Genomic DNA, 20,243 nt, shown 5'->3' on the forward strand with positions numbered 1-20,243 from the left:
GTTGTTTAAAACTGTGTATCCCTTGACTTATAGTCAGAGGTGCATATATTTGAGGATTGCTGTGAAGAGTGTTGTATGTTTTCATAAACAATCTTTGTGTGTGTTTGGAGAGTTTTCGAAGAAAATGACGCTACTCCAATGACTCATATGCTTGGCACTATCAAGGCAATTGTCAGATGGGACTTCAGATACCAGAAGATCCTGGGGCCAGATCCTGCAAGTGTAAGCACAAGAGTTATAGGACTGGACATCTGAGGTTTATGAGGGCTTTATAGGCTCCTACACGTTCAACTACATAAAGACTTTTAGCAACATAAAAGCTTTCCTTTCTTCCAGCATGTAGATAGTTAGTTGAAGTCCATTTACTCACAGAACTTCCTGTGATTTCTCTCACAGTAAGCAGAAGTAACAATATTAGTACTGTCCTTCCTTCAGTGACTACCGTAAGTGTGGCAAAAATATGCCTCAGGGCATCTTCACTGGTATCTGAGTGTCAAAATATTGGTGAGAGAAAACACTTAAAAAGGGAGCAAAGGGAAATTCTGTGTGAGTACAAGGGAACAGATACATTGCAGTTAATGGACCAGATCCTAAGATGGCGTAAATCAGCATTATTCTATTCATATCAAAGGAGCCACAACAATTTATTCTGAGGATCTAGCACTTAATTCTTTCCATAGTTTGGCACACTGCTGAGAAAAAAAGATACTTTAGAAAGCCTTGAACTAAAGTAAGATTTTATGGTATCTTATTTATGTATTCAGTTCTTAGAAAAAGGGAGAAAAATGGGCTTCAAAGAGCAGAAACAACACATTTATTTGTAAACATGATTTGATAATGTGAAATAGTTTGCACTACAAAACAAAATTCAGCTTAACACTACATCATCCATTTTATCTGAAGTGCACTTCAAATCACTATTTCTCTCAGGAAGCTGACTGATTCTCTTGAATTAAAAATGGATTACATGGTAGCAATCCTTTCCACAAATACGAGTTCTAGCCCTACGATCCACTTTGTTCACTTAGCTTTCAAAGCACTCTTCTTTCGATATGTATTTAGAAAGTTACTAGTCCAGAATCTCAATATGTCTTTACAACATGAGCAGAGTGCTAGGTCTGGTGCCAGGAATGCAATACAAGAAAAAGAAATCAGCAGAAGATCTGAAAAGAGCAAATACAACAAAACACACAAAACAAAGACGCAAATGAACCAAAAACACAAAGCTTCAAAAACGAGCAACTGCAATATGGTTGCATTTCAACTCGGTTACGTAATAACTTTTTGTGTTCCCAGAAGGTAATATACAGTTGTGAAGTTCAAATGTAGAAAAAGGATGCTGTTTCTTAAAGTGGAAACAAAGTGACAGGCTAGTTATAAGGCCAGGGCTGTTTCCGATACTTTGGGAAAAATATGGACATTATTTTCTGAACGTCAGTTTGAGTTAGTTTTATTTAGTTCTAGGAATAAAAGGGCATTGCCTCGCTCCACCGATGCACACAACAAACTTTAGAACCTTCCCATGCAAAGTTTACTTTAGTTGTAAATTATATGCTTGGAAACGGAGGCATGGCATTTCTTCTGTGGCTGAAGACCTGCCAAATCAGCTTGTATAGAAGAAGTGGCTTTTATTTAATCTTTTGCTTGGAATTTATTATTGGCCAGAGCCTTTCACCCTTATTCAGAATAGTAATACCTTACTCCATCAGTAGATCTACTGTAAATAATTAGATCAAGGTTGATAAAATCCAGCCCTTTTTTGAATCATCATCTGAGCCAAAAATTTGGTTTAAGATCTGAATTTTCATACTAGTGAAATGAAATTGAGGTCAGAGCCACTCAAGAGATATGGAGCAGTCCCTAGCACACAGACCCATATCCAAACTCTTTCCAAACTTTGGCACATGGTGTTCAGATATGTAGCTCTGGTTTGGATACATTGAATAAAGAGCCTCATTGAACAAAATCACAAAAGACCAGTATCACTCATTCATGTTTTGACTCTCAACTGAGTTTGGAAAATACTTTTTACATAACTGGGAAAACGCAACAGTCAAAATTTATTTCTGCTACACGCTCTGAGATTGCCATAGCAATACAATGTAATGTAAAGCAAATATTTACATAACTAAACATGGGAATAGAAGTCAGTTTTGCAATAGGCACTTCAGTGATGGTTTAAATTAGAGATTAACAAAGAGCTCATGTGCTCAGAATTCTGCTTAAAATCAATCAAGGGGCCATCAATTTGCTCACAGCTTTGATTTCATGCTAAACTGTTTCAAAAAGTAGCTTATGTGCAAGTGTTTCAAGGATCTGCTTCTTTTCAAATACTCTGTCTTTCAGGGGACAAACATTTGGGTAATTACCGTGCTTCAGATAAGACTTACACTCCCCAGACAAAAATATAAGAAATGATTAGCCGCACAGGATTCGGTAATCAGATATTTACCCTCCTCCTCCCCCAAAACATTTCTTTCACGCAGTAAATACCAGATTGCTTTTGTTAATATGGCAGGGTTAGATTCATTCCAAATGCAATGAAGAAAATTAAGGATTAAACTATGTCTCCTCTTTTGAAGTTCCTTGGGAGACCTGAAGGGATGCAAAAGGAGAACAAGTACTATGAATTCAGCGTGACGGACTAGAGTTAAAGCTCTTCAGTTAACTTCATGTTGAACAACGGCACCAGTCCTGAGCAGATCCTCGATGGCACTGTCATCATACCCCAGTGTACCCTTCAGTATCTCCACCGTGTGCTGTCCAGCAAGAGGGGGAGGCCTGGGCTTTGATACACTGAATTCACTGTATCTGACAGCTGGTCCTGTGAAAGAGGAGACGCAGAGAGAAATGATATGAATGAATGATGGTACTTTCTAGTATTTCACGCTGTGTTGGAACTTTTTGGGTTGGCCTTTATCCAACAAATATTATATTTGAAAATAAGTTTACCTTTAAAACACATATCTGCACTTACTGAACAAATGCTACATTTAAAGAACATATCATTAATCTAGTTTTATGTAATTCATACAAATATAACATTAATTCACCAAGGGGTCAGCCCAGTTGCCCATGACTGACTGCAAAGAGAGCCTCTCCACTGATTTTAATAGGAGAGGTTCCAGAGCACTTGTACTTGAAGTGTCATCATTCTAAGGTAACTGGATAACTTTGAAAGCTGGCAACAGTAAACCAGGCCTTTCACATCTCCGCTCTGTTCAGTCACTGCTCTTACTATTGGTTGGTGCCCTCTGTGAAGTAAAAGGGTGTTCGCAATTTAGTTCATCATGGCCCAGTGCCCAATGACACCTGGCACACTTACTGGCAGTCTCAGCACAGAGACCACTACTGAAGAGACATGGAGAATAAATAACATTCTCCCTCTGGAACTTGAGTTGAGGTATATTTGTAGAGAAATGTACAATGTCATTTTTACTGCTGTATCTGTTCTATAGAGTTATGTGGGTTGCAAAAATTCTAGACCAGACAATCCCAAACTTTTCTTCACTACAAAATTCAACAACATTTTTCAAGGATGACTTCCCTAATAACTTCCTCTATTCACAGTTATAGCCTTTTTTATGTCAGTGTAACAGCTAACAAGCTGTATCTTGCATCATTAGCACTCTGTTACTCTACATATAATAGTAATGTCTCCATTTAGATACATAAAGACAAGCACATGGTAATTTATAACCCCAAATTTGGTTTGTTTGACTTCATTCTGAAAGGAACATTTGGATGAGGAAGAGGAAAGACAGTGACACTCATTTATGAAAACTCTTATAAACCAGTAATTCGACCCTCTTTTTATAGTGACTTTCTCCTTCACTCTTTTGAGCAGAAAGAGCTTGTTCTTAGGCGTTCTAAGTCCAAAATCTTAATGAAGGGTGAGGGATTGGAAATTGGCATGATGATGCCTTTCTGCCAACTCTTAGGGCTGGCTGGGGTCTGAACAAGCTCCCGTACACGGTATAGTGGTTACAGGGCTGCTCTAACTTGCGCTATATGAACTGTTCCCTAAGGACTGCTCCAACTGTCCAAGCTTGCCAGTTCTGTCACCTTTCACTTCCAACATGCCGCATGCTTGTCTCTGCTGTACTCCAACATGCACCTTTACGGAAGAGAATGAAGTCATGGCCATAAAGCCAAGACACTCTGATCAGCTCAGCCATAACACTTCCTTTTCATCCGCTAAGCAGATTGAGCTAAGTACATCATTGTAAAGCATTTTCTCCAGCCCTTCAAATCAAGTTGTGGGCCTTTTCTGCACCCTACCCAAATGTTCACTGAAGAACTGTATGTAGAATTCTAGTACTGGTCTCACCAATACTGCAAGGAGACGTAAAAATCAACTCCCTACTCTTACTTATTACTCCCATATTTATACACCCACAGATAACCCATGGAGCACACGTTGAGTTGTTTCACCACCAATGTTCTCTGTAAGCTAAGCACTTAGGTGGCCACACAGGAAATATTCAGGTGCTGCCCTGCTGATTAACAGAGCTTCCACAACCACCCATGGTTGGCAGAATGTGTTTCTACTAGTGGTGCACGTCCTTTTTAGTCTCCCTGCTTTCCAGGATACAGTCACCTGTTTGTGGTTCTCAGATGTATGATATATCATTTGGTTGCATTAAAGGCATTTTATTTACCACACTTTACAACTGACCCATATTCACCATTATTTCATACTCTCCAACTATTGTGTCATCCACAAATGTTGCCAGCAACGATTTTCCATTTACTACCAGATCATTGATTAAAACAAAACAAAACAAAACTGACTAGAATAGAATAGAATCACATATAGTACTGAATAGAATAGAATAGAATCACAAATAGTACTGACTCCCATGGAACCCTACTAAAAGCATCCACATTCAATGATGATTCCACTGACTACTAATTTTGAGATCTGTTGGCTAGCCAGTTCTTAATCCATTAATCCATTTTAATTTTAATCTGAATCATATTAAACCATTTAATTTAATTTTCACCTGAATCTGTGCTACTAAATCATATATTTTACATTATATTATTTCTATGTCCTTACCCTTTCAATGACATTTGAAATTGCATAGAAGAACTGAATCAGATATGTTTGACATGACAATTTCCACAAAGCCATGTTGACTAACATTAATTATATTCCTTTAATTCTTTACCAATGGAATCCTGCATTGGTTTTTTCATTATTTGCCCAGGGCTGTCAGACTAACGAGCTTGCAGTTACATGGTTCATCTTGTTTGCCTTTTTAAATACTGGATCAATGCTAGCACTATTGAAGTCTTCTGGAATTTCCTAGTATTCCAAAGTTTATTAAAATTAACACCAGCAGACCAGACAACTCCACAGCCAGCACTTTGAATTCATGACTCCAAATTTTCTGGTCCAGCTGATTTAAAACGTGCTAATCCCTAGTAGCAAGTCTAGTGCCTGAGAGGTCTGGAGAGAGGAGCACCAAAGGAAGCAGTTGCCCCCTTGGCCTACTGTTTCAAAGTGGCTCAGAGCTCTGGCAACCAATGCTGCTGCTTTGGCAGTGGTGGTGGCTGGAGCTCTGGGCCCCTTTGAAGTGCTGTGGCACTGGTGCTGTACCACTGCATGTGGCTGTGAGGGTGTGTGGGAGGGGAGTGGGGGGGCAGTGCCATGGTCTGGATAGTGCTGAGGGTAGAATGCCCTAGGGCTCAGCCCTCCTGGGGCATGGAGCCGTGTTCCCCTCCCACCTTTCCCCAGGGTCTGTGGCAGCTCTCAGCCCTGGTATCTAGTAGATGCTGCTTAACATTCTCTACAGGACTCGAAAATACTTCATCATGCTCAGGCGCTAGGGGTATATTATCTTGCTTCTGGCAAAATATAGAACAGAAATATTTAATTCAATGCTTCTGCCTTTTCTGACTCATTATTTTACCCTTATCATCTAGTCATTAGCCTATATAGTTGTTAGAATTTTTCTTGCTGCACCAAACACACATTAAAAACTCCACCTTGTTGTGCTAAACCTGGTAGCCTTTTTTTTGTGGTGGCTTTAGCTTCCCTTATCACTTTTTACACTTCATTACTTCTACTGTATATTGATTGCAGTCTGCTTCTTCTTTTCTCCATTTGTTATGGTAACTAATTGTCACCTTCCCTTCTCTACTGAACCAGGGTGGACCTTAACCTATAGTTATCCTTCTTGATTGTGTAACTGTGGCTTTTGTGGCATCTACCAGTTTCCTTAAAAAACTCCTAATTTTTTTCTAGATTTTTCTTCCAAGTCCATTTTGTTCATAAGGTTCCTGAGCCTTTGGAAGCACCAAGCATATGTGTTACTGGATGAGACTGTCCTCTGCCCATACTGAATGTAAAATTCCAGTCCAAAGATTAGTTCATTTTAGCCCTCAAAATGAAGTCCAAAATAGAACTACCTCATACTGCGAGCAAAACGTTTTGTATTAGAAAATGATCATGATAAGTTTGGGAAAATCTTATGCTGGCTCAAGCTCTTCCTGGCCTTATGGTACATCAAAACCATATTCACAAGCAACTATGCTAATGTAAACGTCCAAATATGGGAAAGGAATGCCCATTAAGGTGACACATTGCTCTTAATTGTGATAAACTGCAAAAGATGAAAGATACTTTATGGAAGAGAAGACTGATTATATGTGTGGGCATAAAAGATAATCAGAGAGAACCCAAGGTGATATTAATCTAATACACTTGATCAGAGAGAAAAGTATATTGCATGCCTATGTCTGTTCTTAATTTCTTACAGGTTCCAGAAGTTAACCAAATGATCAATCCTTAAATAAGTCTTTGCGTTTCAGTAAGTACATAATTGTTTGCATGCAAGTATACCCCTCTTCAAATCCATCCCTACAGCCTTTCTAGCCCCACATAAATCACACATTTTCCCCTTCCATTTTATCAGCTCTCATCCATAAACACAGCAAATACAAAATGTTCTGATACGTATAGCAGGAAAAACTACTGAAGAGTCTAAGTATAGTTCTCCTCTTAAAAGCGATTCTAAAAATGACATTCGGGGTCCATATTCATTGTCTCTTCACGTCTTCCAGCAGGACATTTTGTGCAGTGTGTTGTTGGATCACAGCTGAGCCCACCCCCACCCAAAAAAAAGAGAGAGAAAGAGAGAGAAAATGTAACATTTATTCACTGACTTCTAGGGAAAATGTACTCAGTTAACAAGACGTTAAACTTTTATCCTGCCTTCCAACCTTGCAAATTGAATTTGGAACTGAAAGTCAACCAGAGTTCTTTCCTTCCTGTGCATCAACACTAGCAAAAAAATATTCTACACACAAATCTTTGGTGATGGCCACACCTATTTAAAAACCATAGCCAGCAATGGGTGTGCAGAGAGGTTGTTGAGTGGCCCTGAAATAGGAATGTAACTGTCCTACTGAATTAACTGAAGACAGAATAGCACCTGGCTCAGTTCTGCAGAATGTTCACCAAAAGACAGGCAAAGATTCCAGCAGAACTCGTCCTGCCACACCGTTTCAGTCAGAAACTTGCCTAATTTCCTACAGCATGTCTGGTGGAGTTTTGTAGAAGCTGGAAATTCCAGAGTCTGCAGCTCTGGAGAATACTGGCCAGGTGGACTGTCTTGAGGCAATGGACCCCAGTGCTTGCAGGCTTCCAGTTGCAGATCTGGGCTCCAGATGGGGTCTATAGGACATACCAGAGATCCTGACAGCACAGAGAATCCCAGCCAGAGAGGAGTAGGGGCAGCCAAGGGTCTCCATGGGAGGTGAGGCAGATGATTGTTTCATTTTTAAAAATAATCATACCAAAACTGATTGATTTTTCTTCCCAATTTTCTCATTACCATACCCCTTCCAAAAGGAAGGGGCTAGTCTAGATGTAGCCTTACTGTTTGGTATGCTATTAATTGTAATCTCATTTCATTTCTATATTATTCTAAGTTTAGCTACATTCATTCATAGGGGCTACTTCAAATCTATCACAAAGTATCCCCCATTCTTTCCTCATGTAAAATTCCACTTTAGAGTCAGTTACAGGTAGATAAAGGCTATGTAATCAGGCTTTAGCAATCCCAGACTCCTAATGGACATCACACCCAACCCTTCAAAGAACCAGATTCTAGGAATCAGACAGTCAAAAGCTATGCAATTAAACACAGCTCATCTCTGTGGTAATGAGTACTACCCCAGGAGGCACAAAGAGATTAATGGCCCTGATCAAGGCTATCCAATGGATGGTGTGGGGGTGGGTTGCTGTGCCCCTGCTTTGCCCAGATGCAGTAATATGGGCTCTGGATTGGTGTCCAAAGGAGACCTGCAAGAAGAACGGGAACCCTGACTGCCAGCTCCTTGCTCTTACATCTATACACTATATCTGAATGCAATCTTGTGTAATTAATGAGCAAGACCATGTGAAGAAAATAATAAAATAAACAAGAGTTGCTTAAATTAGATTTTTTTCTCTTAAAGTTCAGATTTAACTGCCACATTTTCTGCCTCAAGTAAACAAAAACTATTTCTTTTACTACATCTGTAATTTTACACTGCAGTGGTTTTATTTTGACTTCTTTGGCACATTGCTAAGATACACACTGAGATACTGCTTAATTTTCAAGGCTTAATAATGCAACAGTTACTCAAGCTTTATATCAGTTAAAATTATGATAGCTACAGTACTAAGCTGTGTCACAGTCCTTCCCAGTACTTGAACTCAACATCACCATAATAAATTTTATTTATTTGGCGCCTATCTGCCATAGAATTCCAGGCGCCAAACAAAGCAATAAAGTTAAGACATATCAAGCACATTAAAACTAAGATAAAAACAGATAAAAACACTGAAGCATCATCATGCCATACGAAGGGCCTTACAGAATTAAAATTAAATGCCTATTCAAAAAAGGTTAAATATGTGGCACGCCAATGTGGCATGCCTTGGAAATTGTCATAGGGCACTTTTGAGATGAAGGTCTGCAGACGCAAAGACAAGAACTGTCCAAGTCTCAGCTTGAGCACCAAAAGCCCCAATTACCTGTAATAGTGCAAGCCATGAAAGATAAAACCCTTTGCAATTCTCTGAGTTGGTACACTACATAGGCTGCTGGAATTTTAGCAAGATCATTCTAACTAAATTAGACTATTAATACCTTAAAATATAGGTATGAGAAGTTAAAGTTAGACCCTTAAATTGAAATCAGAGATAACAAGTAAAGTACTAAGTAGTTAATAAATGGAATCACCTTTGCTTCTTCCAATACATAACCATGCAATAGTATTTTGCACCAGCCTCAGGCAACATATCAGAGTTTTTTCTGTAGCCCAGGATACACAATTGAACCTCAATTGCACATGGACTAGCATAACTCAAACCCAGATTGTCACAACATCAAACTATGTACAAGAAGGGTACAATAGCAAGCATAATAGATATTCAGCCCTGGTGTGGGCTACAGTCCGACAATATTTTTAAAGATGGTAAAAATCAGCCTTGATTGCATTTCAGTACCTAACATCAGCCCATAATCAGGATAAATTACATAAATAACTTTGTGTAGTATTGATCATCAAAACCAACAGGCTTGAGGAAGACCACACAAAATTCCTTCACAAAACTGCAACACCATGACACTAGTCAGGAAAGCAGATCTCTTCTGTCCAATCCCCCTAATGTCAGGTTTTAGAATCTTGCACTATGACAAATAACTTAATAGTTCAACAAATAACCCACCTTGGAAGATGGGTCACACTAACTCCTACCCAGAACATAAGAGGAATGAGAGGCTATGTCTACACAGCAAAGACTACTCCGCATCTTTGAAATGCATCCATTATTTTGAATAGTGGTGTATTATTTCGGCATCTCTGTACTCCTTGTTTGCATAGTGCAAATTGTGTATCATACTTTGAATTTAGGATGCCGTGCAGATGCAGCCAGAGTGTCGCTGAGGCAAAGCAAATCAGTGACGGGGAAAGCCAAGCTCAGCAAAATGTTTAAGCTGGGGTTCATGATTGTTTATTATTATTTAACTGAGCAATAAGGACAAATGCAAAAGAGAGGGAAAGTCCAGACCATTATGCTAAGTGTGTGCAGAGAGCAAGAACTCTCCCTGCTTCAGAGGATGATAAAGGATACTGCAAGATCATCCAAGATCACATTACCAAGTACTCAAAAAGCACAGCCACCCCAACACAATCACAGTCATTATCATGTTATTCTTCAAGATGTTCCTCAATTCAGTTCTCTTCACAGGACAGTGAGCCAACTCTGGTTGGTGGGGCCATCTGTTTGGCCCACCAGGCTCTGCCATCCTGCTTTCCACTAAGGACACTGTTATAAGGATGGTCCCACCAGCCAGTTCCAGCTCACTGAGGGTTCTAGACCCTTACTCTCTACTGGTCCCAGCTGCCCCATTCCCAAGTTTCTCCACACCCAGGCTGTCACCTACCAGCTCAGAGGATGCTCTGCAGTCAGGGGTTATATCTACACTAGAGAGTTTTGTCACCATTACTGGCATTTTGTCAACAAAACCCATGGAGTGTCCACATTCCCAAGGCGTTCCATCGGCAGTAAATTGACAGAGCATGGCACTTCTGTCAACAGCCTTCTGCCATGCCCCGCCCGCATGAGGCAGAAAGCCTGTCGACAGAGATCAGTCAACAGAAAGTCAGTCTGGGCATTCAGGGGACTGAGGGTGGAGGGGTGGGGAGCCTTCTGTCAACAATCAGGGCTTACAGGACACCGGACAACCCTGTCTGCTGTGCTTCTGGTCAGCCATTCTGTGGAGAGAGCAGCCGGGCAGTCTGACCACACTCTGTCAACAAAGGAGACGAGTCTTTTGATCCACTTTGCGATCTGGCTGTAATCTGTTGACAAAAGTTTTGTTGGAAGATATCTTCCAGTAGTAACTTCTGTCGACAGATTGCTCCAGTGTAGACATAGGCAGGGTGAGTAAAAGGGCTGTGCAGTAAGGGAACACAGGGTCTAGATCCACCAGGAGCCCAGGGCAAGATGGGGCCGGGAAGTGAGGCCACCCTTACAATGGCATCCCAGGACAGAGTAGTAATGCACAGCTGCTACCAAGCAGTCCAAAGAGAAGGCCTTTTCTGACAGTAGTTCCAGCACTCCTTGACCAGATGGACCTATTTGTTCCCAGCTGCAGAGCATCTCCAGCTAGCAGGTGCTGGCCTGGGCAAAGGAGGTGGGATGGGGAAGGGGGCCAAGATGTGGGCCACAACATACTGATGATGCAGCTGGTACTGACACTGCCAGGGGCAGAGCCATAACAAAGAGGTGGGGCCATACTTGGTCAAAGCTGGAGCCAATGGCAGGGCTGTCCTTACAGCAGAGTCCCCTTCTGGGAGCAAGAGCCACATACTGGCAGGAGGAGGCAGGGGTAGGACAGGCTTTGAGGGAAGTCACCGCCTACTGACATATTCTCCCACCTACCACACTGCTCTCCTCTTCCTCCCATCTCTGCACTTCAGGCAACACTAATGAGGCTCCTGTCTCCTGAACCTACTTCCCCGCCCTCTCTCCAACATCACAACCAACAATCCTGATAACCCAAATCAGAATGGGGGACATATTGCTCACTCAGATCATCAGGATTTTCAGTTAATTGGAATTCAATACAGTAAATGGACTTTACCAGTGTATGGCATGAGGATTAACAGAAGGAACATAAACTGAAGTTCACCCCAGAACATGTCCCAGATTGGATGAGTAGTCCACATGCCATTGAAAAAAAACAAGCCAAAGTGCCCTCTTGGGCACACGTAGCATAAATTGCCAATCCCTGCCAGTGAGGTGAAGAATTGATGTGCTTTCACTAGAGAGCTAACACATGGAGAGTCTATTGGCCCACAAAGATTTGGGCATTATTTTATGTGTATCCCCAGAACATGTAATTAAATCCCACTAATCTAGTGTATCTGAATCTACCAACTGCAACCACTTCCTCATTACTCTGCTTGCACTCTGCACTGAGCACAGCAGTTTAGGCACTGACAAGATCAGTTTCAGCCCTGTACCCGCACAAAAGCTCAGTGAAAAGGGCCCTGTATCTATATTTAATTTCTGTCTACACATCCCTCAACTTCACTCTTAACCTTGAGCAAATTGCAAACTTTTAAACAATGAAGTTTATAATTTCCAAACCAACAAACTTGTAGGATGAAACCATTTTCCGAAAACAAACCCAAGTCACCTAAATCCTCTATTAAGGATTTAAGGAAGTTCAAAGTCATTACTGGGATGAATTCATGAAACTGTTAAAAAAATCCCCAAATCCCATATAAGCATCTCAAAACCAAGAATATCTGAAATTTTGATTTCACATTCTTAAAAAGGACAGGCTTCAGTGCGGCTTATAAACACTGGGCACTGTTGGAAATGTATCAAGAGTTTTGCTATGAGGTGAGCCAAAGGACCAATTTCACATTGGATGCTATACTGGAACCCCTCCATCCAAAGTTTTGTTCCTGAACATATTTCTGATATGTGGATGTTACCTAAAAACAATTTGAAGCTTTGGTCATTAAAATTTAATCCAGAAAAAATGGAAAAGTCACTTCACACCGAACGCTGATGATTGGCTCAGTGATATGGCTGACCTCATAACTAATGGAAGGGCCGACATTCCACAGAAGGGGCATGCCCAAAAAAATTAAGTGCAATTTTAGCGGTCGATGATTAATGCAGACACTGCAGGACAGATATACCACTTCCCTTCCCAACCCTTTATCCTAACCCTCTTTACTTACATTGTGTACTATGATACATCTTGTATTTTGCTATATTTGTTGTATTTGACAAAAATGAACAAATATGATAAATAAATATGAACAAGTGCTCAAAGAAAATAATTTATCCATGCTGGACATGTTCTCCACACTTAGGGATGACTCTCAAACATAGAGCTCACTAGATTATTCACTTTTCAGACACCAATGATGGCTTCATTAAATTTGTTTTGTTGGGACAAGGTGGAAGAGACTGGGCATCCAAAGTGTCTCCAAACACTGAAGACTTACCCAGACTAAGTTTGGGTGCCAGAACATGTCTCTTTTGCATTTTCAGCCCTGGGATTTTTTTCCTTTGTTGATCCTAGAGTTGGAACCCACTCTCTGACCAAATCCACCACATTTTTATACTCACAATCTTAAAATGCTCTTCTTCCAATAGTCCCCTTCTTAAGTAAATGCTATCAAACAAGGTCACTGAAAATCCAAAACCACTAAACTGAGTGGATGTGAAATCTGGATGCAGATTTAGTGTTTGGCTCTGAGAGATAGCAATGTTAGGTTGTAGCTTCACAAAAAACAAGCAGGTAAGATGATAAAGTGGGTCTTATCCATGAAAACTCATTACCTAATAAATAAAAGTGTTAGTCTTTTAAGGTGCTACATATCTGCTTGTTTTTAGTGTTTTGGATCCCTCTCTAATATCTACTATGTACAGATCAGAGGTCCCCAAACTGTGGGGTGTGCCCCACAAGCATTCAGGCTAGTGTGAGACAGGGCCCAGACCAACCCCACAAAGGGTGGTGAAGGAACTCCACACAGCCCCACTCTGCCCCCAGCCCAGCTCCAATGCCAACTATAGTTCCAATCTACTCTGCCCCTTGCCCAGCTCCAGCCCCAGACACAATCTCACCATATCTCCAGCCCAACTCCAGCCACAGGTCCATTCTGCCCCCCCTGTTCTCTCCTTATACCATCTCTGCCCTCATTCCCTCTATGACCCCAGGCCAGCTCCATCTCTAGCGCCATCTCCTCTCCAGTCCCCGGTTCTGCCTCCAGTCCAAGCTCCACTGCTGAGGAAGTCATGGCTGTGTAGTAATGGAGGGAGAGCACAGGCAGATATTACTAGTAAAGCAGAGCATGATAGAAATAGTTTGGGCATCCCTGGTATATACTGATAAAAGAACAGGACCTTAAATAGCTACTGTGGAACTGGAAAGAGAAAAATGAATTGTGAGTTCTGATGTAGCCAGCATTGGTCATGGTGAAACACAGGACACAAGGTACAAGACTAGCCAGTCACATCATTTTTGGATTCCCCCATCATACAAATTGCAAAACATCCAGAACACCAGAAACAGACATGAAAAAACAGCAGTCATATGCAATGTGGCATCACCCATAAATTATACTGAATTGTTTCAACAGTCATCATTTTATAAATACCTTCACAATTTTTTTTCTTTTTGAATGAAATGTCAGGATTTTTGCTAACTATAGCAAATAAACATATTCCATTAAGTTATTAGCAATGTTATCTGCTTTGGTTAGATGATGTCTAAGTAATTTCTTGTGAATGTCCCACTTTAGTGTACTGATTTTATGTCATACAACTTTCAAAAATACCACACACACACATATTTAAAATATAATTTAATTCCAGAAGTGACACCCAAGCAATAGTATAGCTTTCAAATTGTACCTTAAAAGTGACCTGCAAAGTAAAAACAAATAGGATTTTTGTCAAATTAAAAAAAAAACCATCTTTTTGTTCAGATTAAAAATATTATTTCTCTAATGGTAACCTGCAGAGATGCCCTTTGGATATTTTAATCAAAATGGTTTCATCTGCACAGAACATTTTAATGTTGAAGAAAAAAATATCTTCTGTCAGAAATAAGTTTAATCACAATTTTTTAAATTAACTCTAATTTTCATCTGCGCAGCAGACAACAAAGTTCTGATCTTTACAAGTCTTTAGTGCAAATATCAAATCAGCAAACCTATCCAAGTAGAAGTATCATGAAAAAAATCTTGTAACTCTATGCCCAAATGATACATTTTCATCTAACTGAGCAGAACTCTTTACCATTCAAATATTGGGCAATCCTTCACACAAGATGGATTGTTTTAAATCGCCAAGTAGAAAATCTCAATTTAAATTATCATTTTAAATCAACTTTCCTGTTTGTACTTCACTTATTATCTAATTATAGGTGCATTCTCATTGGTAGATATAACCATTAACGTACATTGATTTAAAACTCAATAGAGCCTTAACAGTATGTCTGGTACATCTTTGTGCTTATTTGTTGCCCTCTTGACTGAAGATGATGCTGATGATTTTATTAGCTGTTTAAATAAAAGCCTCATCCACCTCTTATTCCTGGTTAAGTGATCTGTAGAATGGATAGATGATATAGTAGATTGGTGCAGAGCTGGTCTACAGAAACTAAGCCACTCCGCATTGGACAGGGAAAGATGGAAGGAAATAGTGAGAGAGGCATCAGACACCAACGGGTGCTGAGCCTATGGTTATTGATGATGATGATGATGATGATGATGAGTTTTTTACCCCTTATATCCTTACCCAATTACACTCAATAAGTCTGTCTCCTATGTGCATCTCAACCACAGTACAATTGCATACATTTTCATACATAATTCAACATCTCTAAACATTTTTCCCTGCTTGTCCTTCTCGAGTAAGCTACATCCATCTATTCCAATATTCTAGTCATGCATATTATCTCACCAAGTCTCTGTGTCACCAACAGTTCATAGCTCTGTTTATTGACTAGCATTTCAAGTTCTTCCTGTTTATTTCCCATATTTCTCACATTACTATATAGACAAGTAAGATACTGATTTCATTTTGCCTCCCAGTTCTGTGTGTGGTCTCTCCTCTACCGCTGGTATTCAAGCCCATGTTCCCCAAATTACTGAACCACCTCTCAGGTCTCCATGTTTATAACTTACTTTTGGGGCTTTGGTCACCTACCCCCATCAAACTTAGTTTAAAGCCCTCCTCACTAGGTTAGCCAGTCTGTGTCCAAATATGGCACCACAGGTGATGTCTTTGAAGTCCTACATTGCCTCAACAGCTCTCCATATATTCATAGTCTCTGCAGTCATCTTACTTGTGTATTTCTGTAGGAACATCATCAGATCTGGGAGCTCTACAGTTCTTGTGGTAATGGATGGGGCTGCAGCCATGTTGTTGTTACATGTAGGGTGATCCACTATTTTTATTAGTATCAGAGGGGTGGCGGAGTTAGTCTGTATCTTCAAAAACAACAAGAAGTCCTGTGGCACCTTATAGACTAATAGATATTTTGGAGCATAAGCTTTCGTGGGCAAAGACCCGCTCGTCAGATGCATGAAGCCTTCTTGTTACTTTTATCAGTGCCTCATCCGTAAGGGTGGCTATTGTGTTCAAAACACTACTGACATGCTGCTGCCACATCTGAAAGATTTCTCCATTGTGAGTGATCAGGTTTAGGCCATCAGCATGCTTCCGAGGCACAGCAGGGGCATGGATAGTGTTGAATCTGTATAGAAGTCTTTGGTGTCATGACAGTCCTCATACTCCTGGATTTCGTCTGCCTTGACATTCCACCAGTGATCCAACATGTCTCTTAGATTAAAGATCATGACACAGTTTCCTGTATGTTTTTTCCTAAGTAACTACTGAATCATTCTCACCAAACCAACCTTGATTACATCATTTGTTGTACTCAACATGGTGAGAGCAGCCTGCTATACAGAGATGCTAAAAATTGCCACTGACTATTTACATTAGCAATAACGGCCACGCTAGGAGGGTCAGACAACGTTTATATAACATTATAAAAGAGCTCTGCTTATGTAGCTTCGTCTTGTATTTGCTTTTCTTTGAGCCACCTGATTTGTTTAGATGCTAACTTCTAACGCACTGGTGAAATTACTAATAACAATTTGGAGAGACTCATGTAATGGTCTTTCCAGAAGTTGGCCTCTGCCTAGCTGGAATGACTCAGACATGTTGTAGATCTCGCCAGTGAGCCATGATGCAGTGGTTAAGATGCCACAGTCTGGATTGTGAATACATTTATGACCTTTTCTTTTTTATCTGGGAGGCAGAGAAAGGTATTTGTGACTGCTAATCGCCATTTGATTTCCTAAGCACCCGAGTTCCATTGCTGTTCTCTCTACTGATCCCATACTGTCTGAGGGCATGCAGCCAGACTACTGCAGTTCTTCCAACCCTTCATTAAAGTCCTCATGATAATTGCTTTATCTGACACTGATGTAGGCATGATTCATTTGTCTGCATCACTACAGAGCTTTTCTTTCTCACAACTGGCATTTGCCAAGGTCAGAGCATGAGCGCTGATGATGGGAACATACAACTTATGTTTCAATGGCAATTGTAGAACCATAAAATAGCTGACCACTTGTGCCTATACACAATCTTTCAAGCTTGGAAACAATGGAGTTGCTATGGCCAAAGCCAACACCGAGCTGTCATGGCTCTGAAGTTGGATGACCTTGCCAGAAAAACATGTACCTTGCACCAATCTCTGTGAACTGCCCCTTGCAATGTGTCTAGTTTCACTGACTGTGTCAATACCAGACATACAAACTGGCCAGTTCTCTTGCAATAAATGACATGCCTGTCAAGTTGACTGGTGGTACAGTTGTTTAAAGCATTAATATTCCACAAAGCTATTAAAACAGGTGTTATGAGCCAACTACATGCAAATCTGCTATTAAATGGCAAACCACTCATTCACAACTGTCTTTCCTCCTTCATCAGATCACACACAAGTTGATTTCAGTGGTGATAGTGTCACGCATCCATGCTCTCTCACCTGCACAACTATGCATCACTGAGGCTTTTGCTACCAACCCAGAAACTAGCAGCATGGGGTAGTGATCATTTGTGGGCCTGTTCATTACAGTTCTGGGGCCCCATGTTTCTCTTTTGCTACCTTGCAGGATACACTATCGCTATATATACACAGTAAGAAAATATATCACTTAATATTTTCAGATTCTTATTCACTGGCACGTTAGTATGTGAGAAAATGATGAAAGTATATTGCTTATTTACTATATAATTAACTTTTTGCTCATGATTTATATCAACCTGCATTAAGATGGTAACTGGAATTTACTCAAACAAACAAAACAGCATATAAAATGCTTATTAAACCAAATAACCTTAAATGTTTGGGATACATAAAGTTCACCTATTAAAACATGATACACATTTGCAACTAAATTGTAATTCATCTAGGCCACAACATGTTGTCTATTAAATTAAGACTTAATTTTAAATGGCTTTCTTTTAAAAAAAACATAATTTAAATAACAAAATAAAAGTACTGGGAAAAGTGCATGTGACATGCTAAAGTATTTCTGGGAAAGGTGATCAAGCTCCTTCAGCGCAGGTTGTTAAAATTTTTGGCTGAGATTTTGAAAATGGACGAGCTATTTTGGAAGTCTTTGATTCTGCATGCCCAGCCTGAGATACATGAAAGTGAACTGATTTTCAGAAAGGGCTGAGCATGCCTTCACTGAAAATGTCTCCTTGAAGATGTCTCAAAGTGGACACGGAAAAAATCAAGAGACACAGAATAATTTAGTCACTTGTGAACATCTTGGCCAAGAGTTTCTTTTTGTTAGGTGAAATACACAAGACATAGTAAGTCCTTTGATTGAGCAAGCAAAATGAAAAAGCACACAAGCAGTTCTCTCAGATGGCTTGCATACCTTCTCCTCCAAATAATCATCTGTTTTATTTTAACTTGAAATTCTTAAAAGATGATGCAGCATTTGGATCGGAGCTTTGGGACTGTGGTAGGGAAAGGGCATATTCCAGATTTGGCCCAAACTCTCATGAATTTATAACTGACAATTTGATCAATACTGTCTCAGTCTGAAGGAGAGAGAACTGTTTTGGCTTTCCATTGCCTCCTGCCAATCCCTGACATGTGATATTCTGCTCATCTAGTCGAAAATATCAAAGCAACAAGAGGTACAGAGAAACAGGCTTCAAACCAAGCAGCCTTCAATTTGATTTGGAAGTAGGGAGTTTGGTAGGGGTATGGGTGTGAGAGAGACAGACAGACAGACAGACAGACAGACAGACAGATGGCCATTTCTATAGCTAAGTTCTTGTAGCTTTCAACATTTGCCAGTTCCTCTTAAGTCAGATGGGGCTTTCAATGTTACATTCTGTCCTGCAAAGACAGAAAGAGTCAGAAATCATCTCTCCCCACCCACAAAAGACTAGAGGGGGATTAAGAAAAAGAAATTTAAGAGACAGACACACCCATAAAGAAGAATGAGGCACAAGGTTAGGAAGCCATCCAAAGCTCCTTCGCCTTTCTCCATATTATAACTAACAGACTCTGCACTCAAGAAGACAACTGAAAAGCTTGGGAGCCCAAATTAAAATCAGATTGAAACCAGCCACACATAAGCAATATCCCATCTCAAATACACACATATCAGTTTCACTAAAACAATTCCCCATCCTTTCTGTTTTTTTCCATCTCCTTATATTCTGCCATTTCCCTTACTCCCCTTTCAATGTGCAGCAAAGTGTTTTTACTTACTTGTTTTGTAATTCTGAAGCTCTAATCTTAAGCAGCAGGTGCTGGTTTTTAATAGAATTTTTCCACCACTGAATGTCTGGGAGTATCAGCAGCACCTTCCTCCCACACACCCCATCACCTTTGATCCTTTGCCACTTGCACTTGTGGGTTTTCATTTTACAGGATTTCTTTTGCTGTCAAGAATCTGCTTTTCCACTGCAATCCCTTCAATCTACACCCCCGCCCCTACTCCTTAACCTCATATAACCAGCAAGCGCTTTCTCCTAAAAGTTCTGATAAACATTATTAAAGCCTTTAATGTCTCCTGTTTGAGCACGATAGGCCTGATTCTTATTTACACTAAAGCTTCTTTACACTGCTCTGGTGATGTAAGGGGCCTTAGAATGGGTGCAAATGCACTTGCATTGCCAGATGTTTACAGTCGTGTACACAAAACCCAGAGCCAAAATAATTCTTCTGTTTTACCTTTAGTCGTGTCTGTGCAAGTCAGCATGTGGACACTCTCATTTTGGAGTAAGGGTGTCCTCTTTCAATTTAAGTCAGTACATTACATTAAATTGAAATAGGACATCTTCAATCTAACTGGAGTGTTTCCACATGGACTGCTACCTGAAATAACTAAAAGTGTGAATTAAACACAATTAATCATTTTGGTCCCAGTTCAAATGTAAACCAGCCCCTAGCAATCAGCTGGTACTAACAGTCTGCATAGCACAAAAAATGAAAGGTGCTATAATACATGAACTGTGGCTTTGAGTGATAACTTCATATTTGCCTGTGGGTTCCTCCCAAGCTCATTTTATTCAATGCAATACAGTGCCAAATATTTACCAGAGTGCAAAACCAACTCCTTGTCCTGTGCTTTAGTTGGATTTGCAACTTTAGTTTTTTAACTTA

The 20,243-nt window shown here is 40.2% G+C and overlaps 1 protein-coding gene across 3 annotated transcripts in view; it reads right to left on the minus strand.

Annotated features, from left to right (window-relative positions):
• Positions 1–808: 808 nt before the first annotated feature.
• SUGCT (succinyl-CoA:glutarate-CoA transferase) overlaps positions 809–20,243 on the minus strand; it is a 536,399-nt gene continuing 516,964 nt past the window's right edge. For all 3 annotated transcript variants that reach the window (XM_074986040.1, XM_074986041.1, XM_074986039.1), the window contains one exon: positions 809–2,824. In XM_074986040.1, coding sequence (XP_074842141.1) covers positions 2,661–2,824 — 164 coding nt within the window. In that variant the 3' untranslated portion in view covers positions 809–2,660. The remainder of the gene's footprint in view (positions 2,825–20,243) is intronic.

This window comes from Carettochelys insculpta, chromosome 2 (assembly GCF_033958435.1).
Source record: "Carettochelys insculpta isolate YL-2023 chromosome 2, ASM3395843v1, whole genome shotgun sequence".
Classification (NCBI taxonomy): Eukaryota; Metazoa; Chordata; order Testudines; family Carettochelyidae; genus Carettochelys; species Carettochelys insculpta.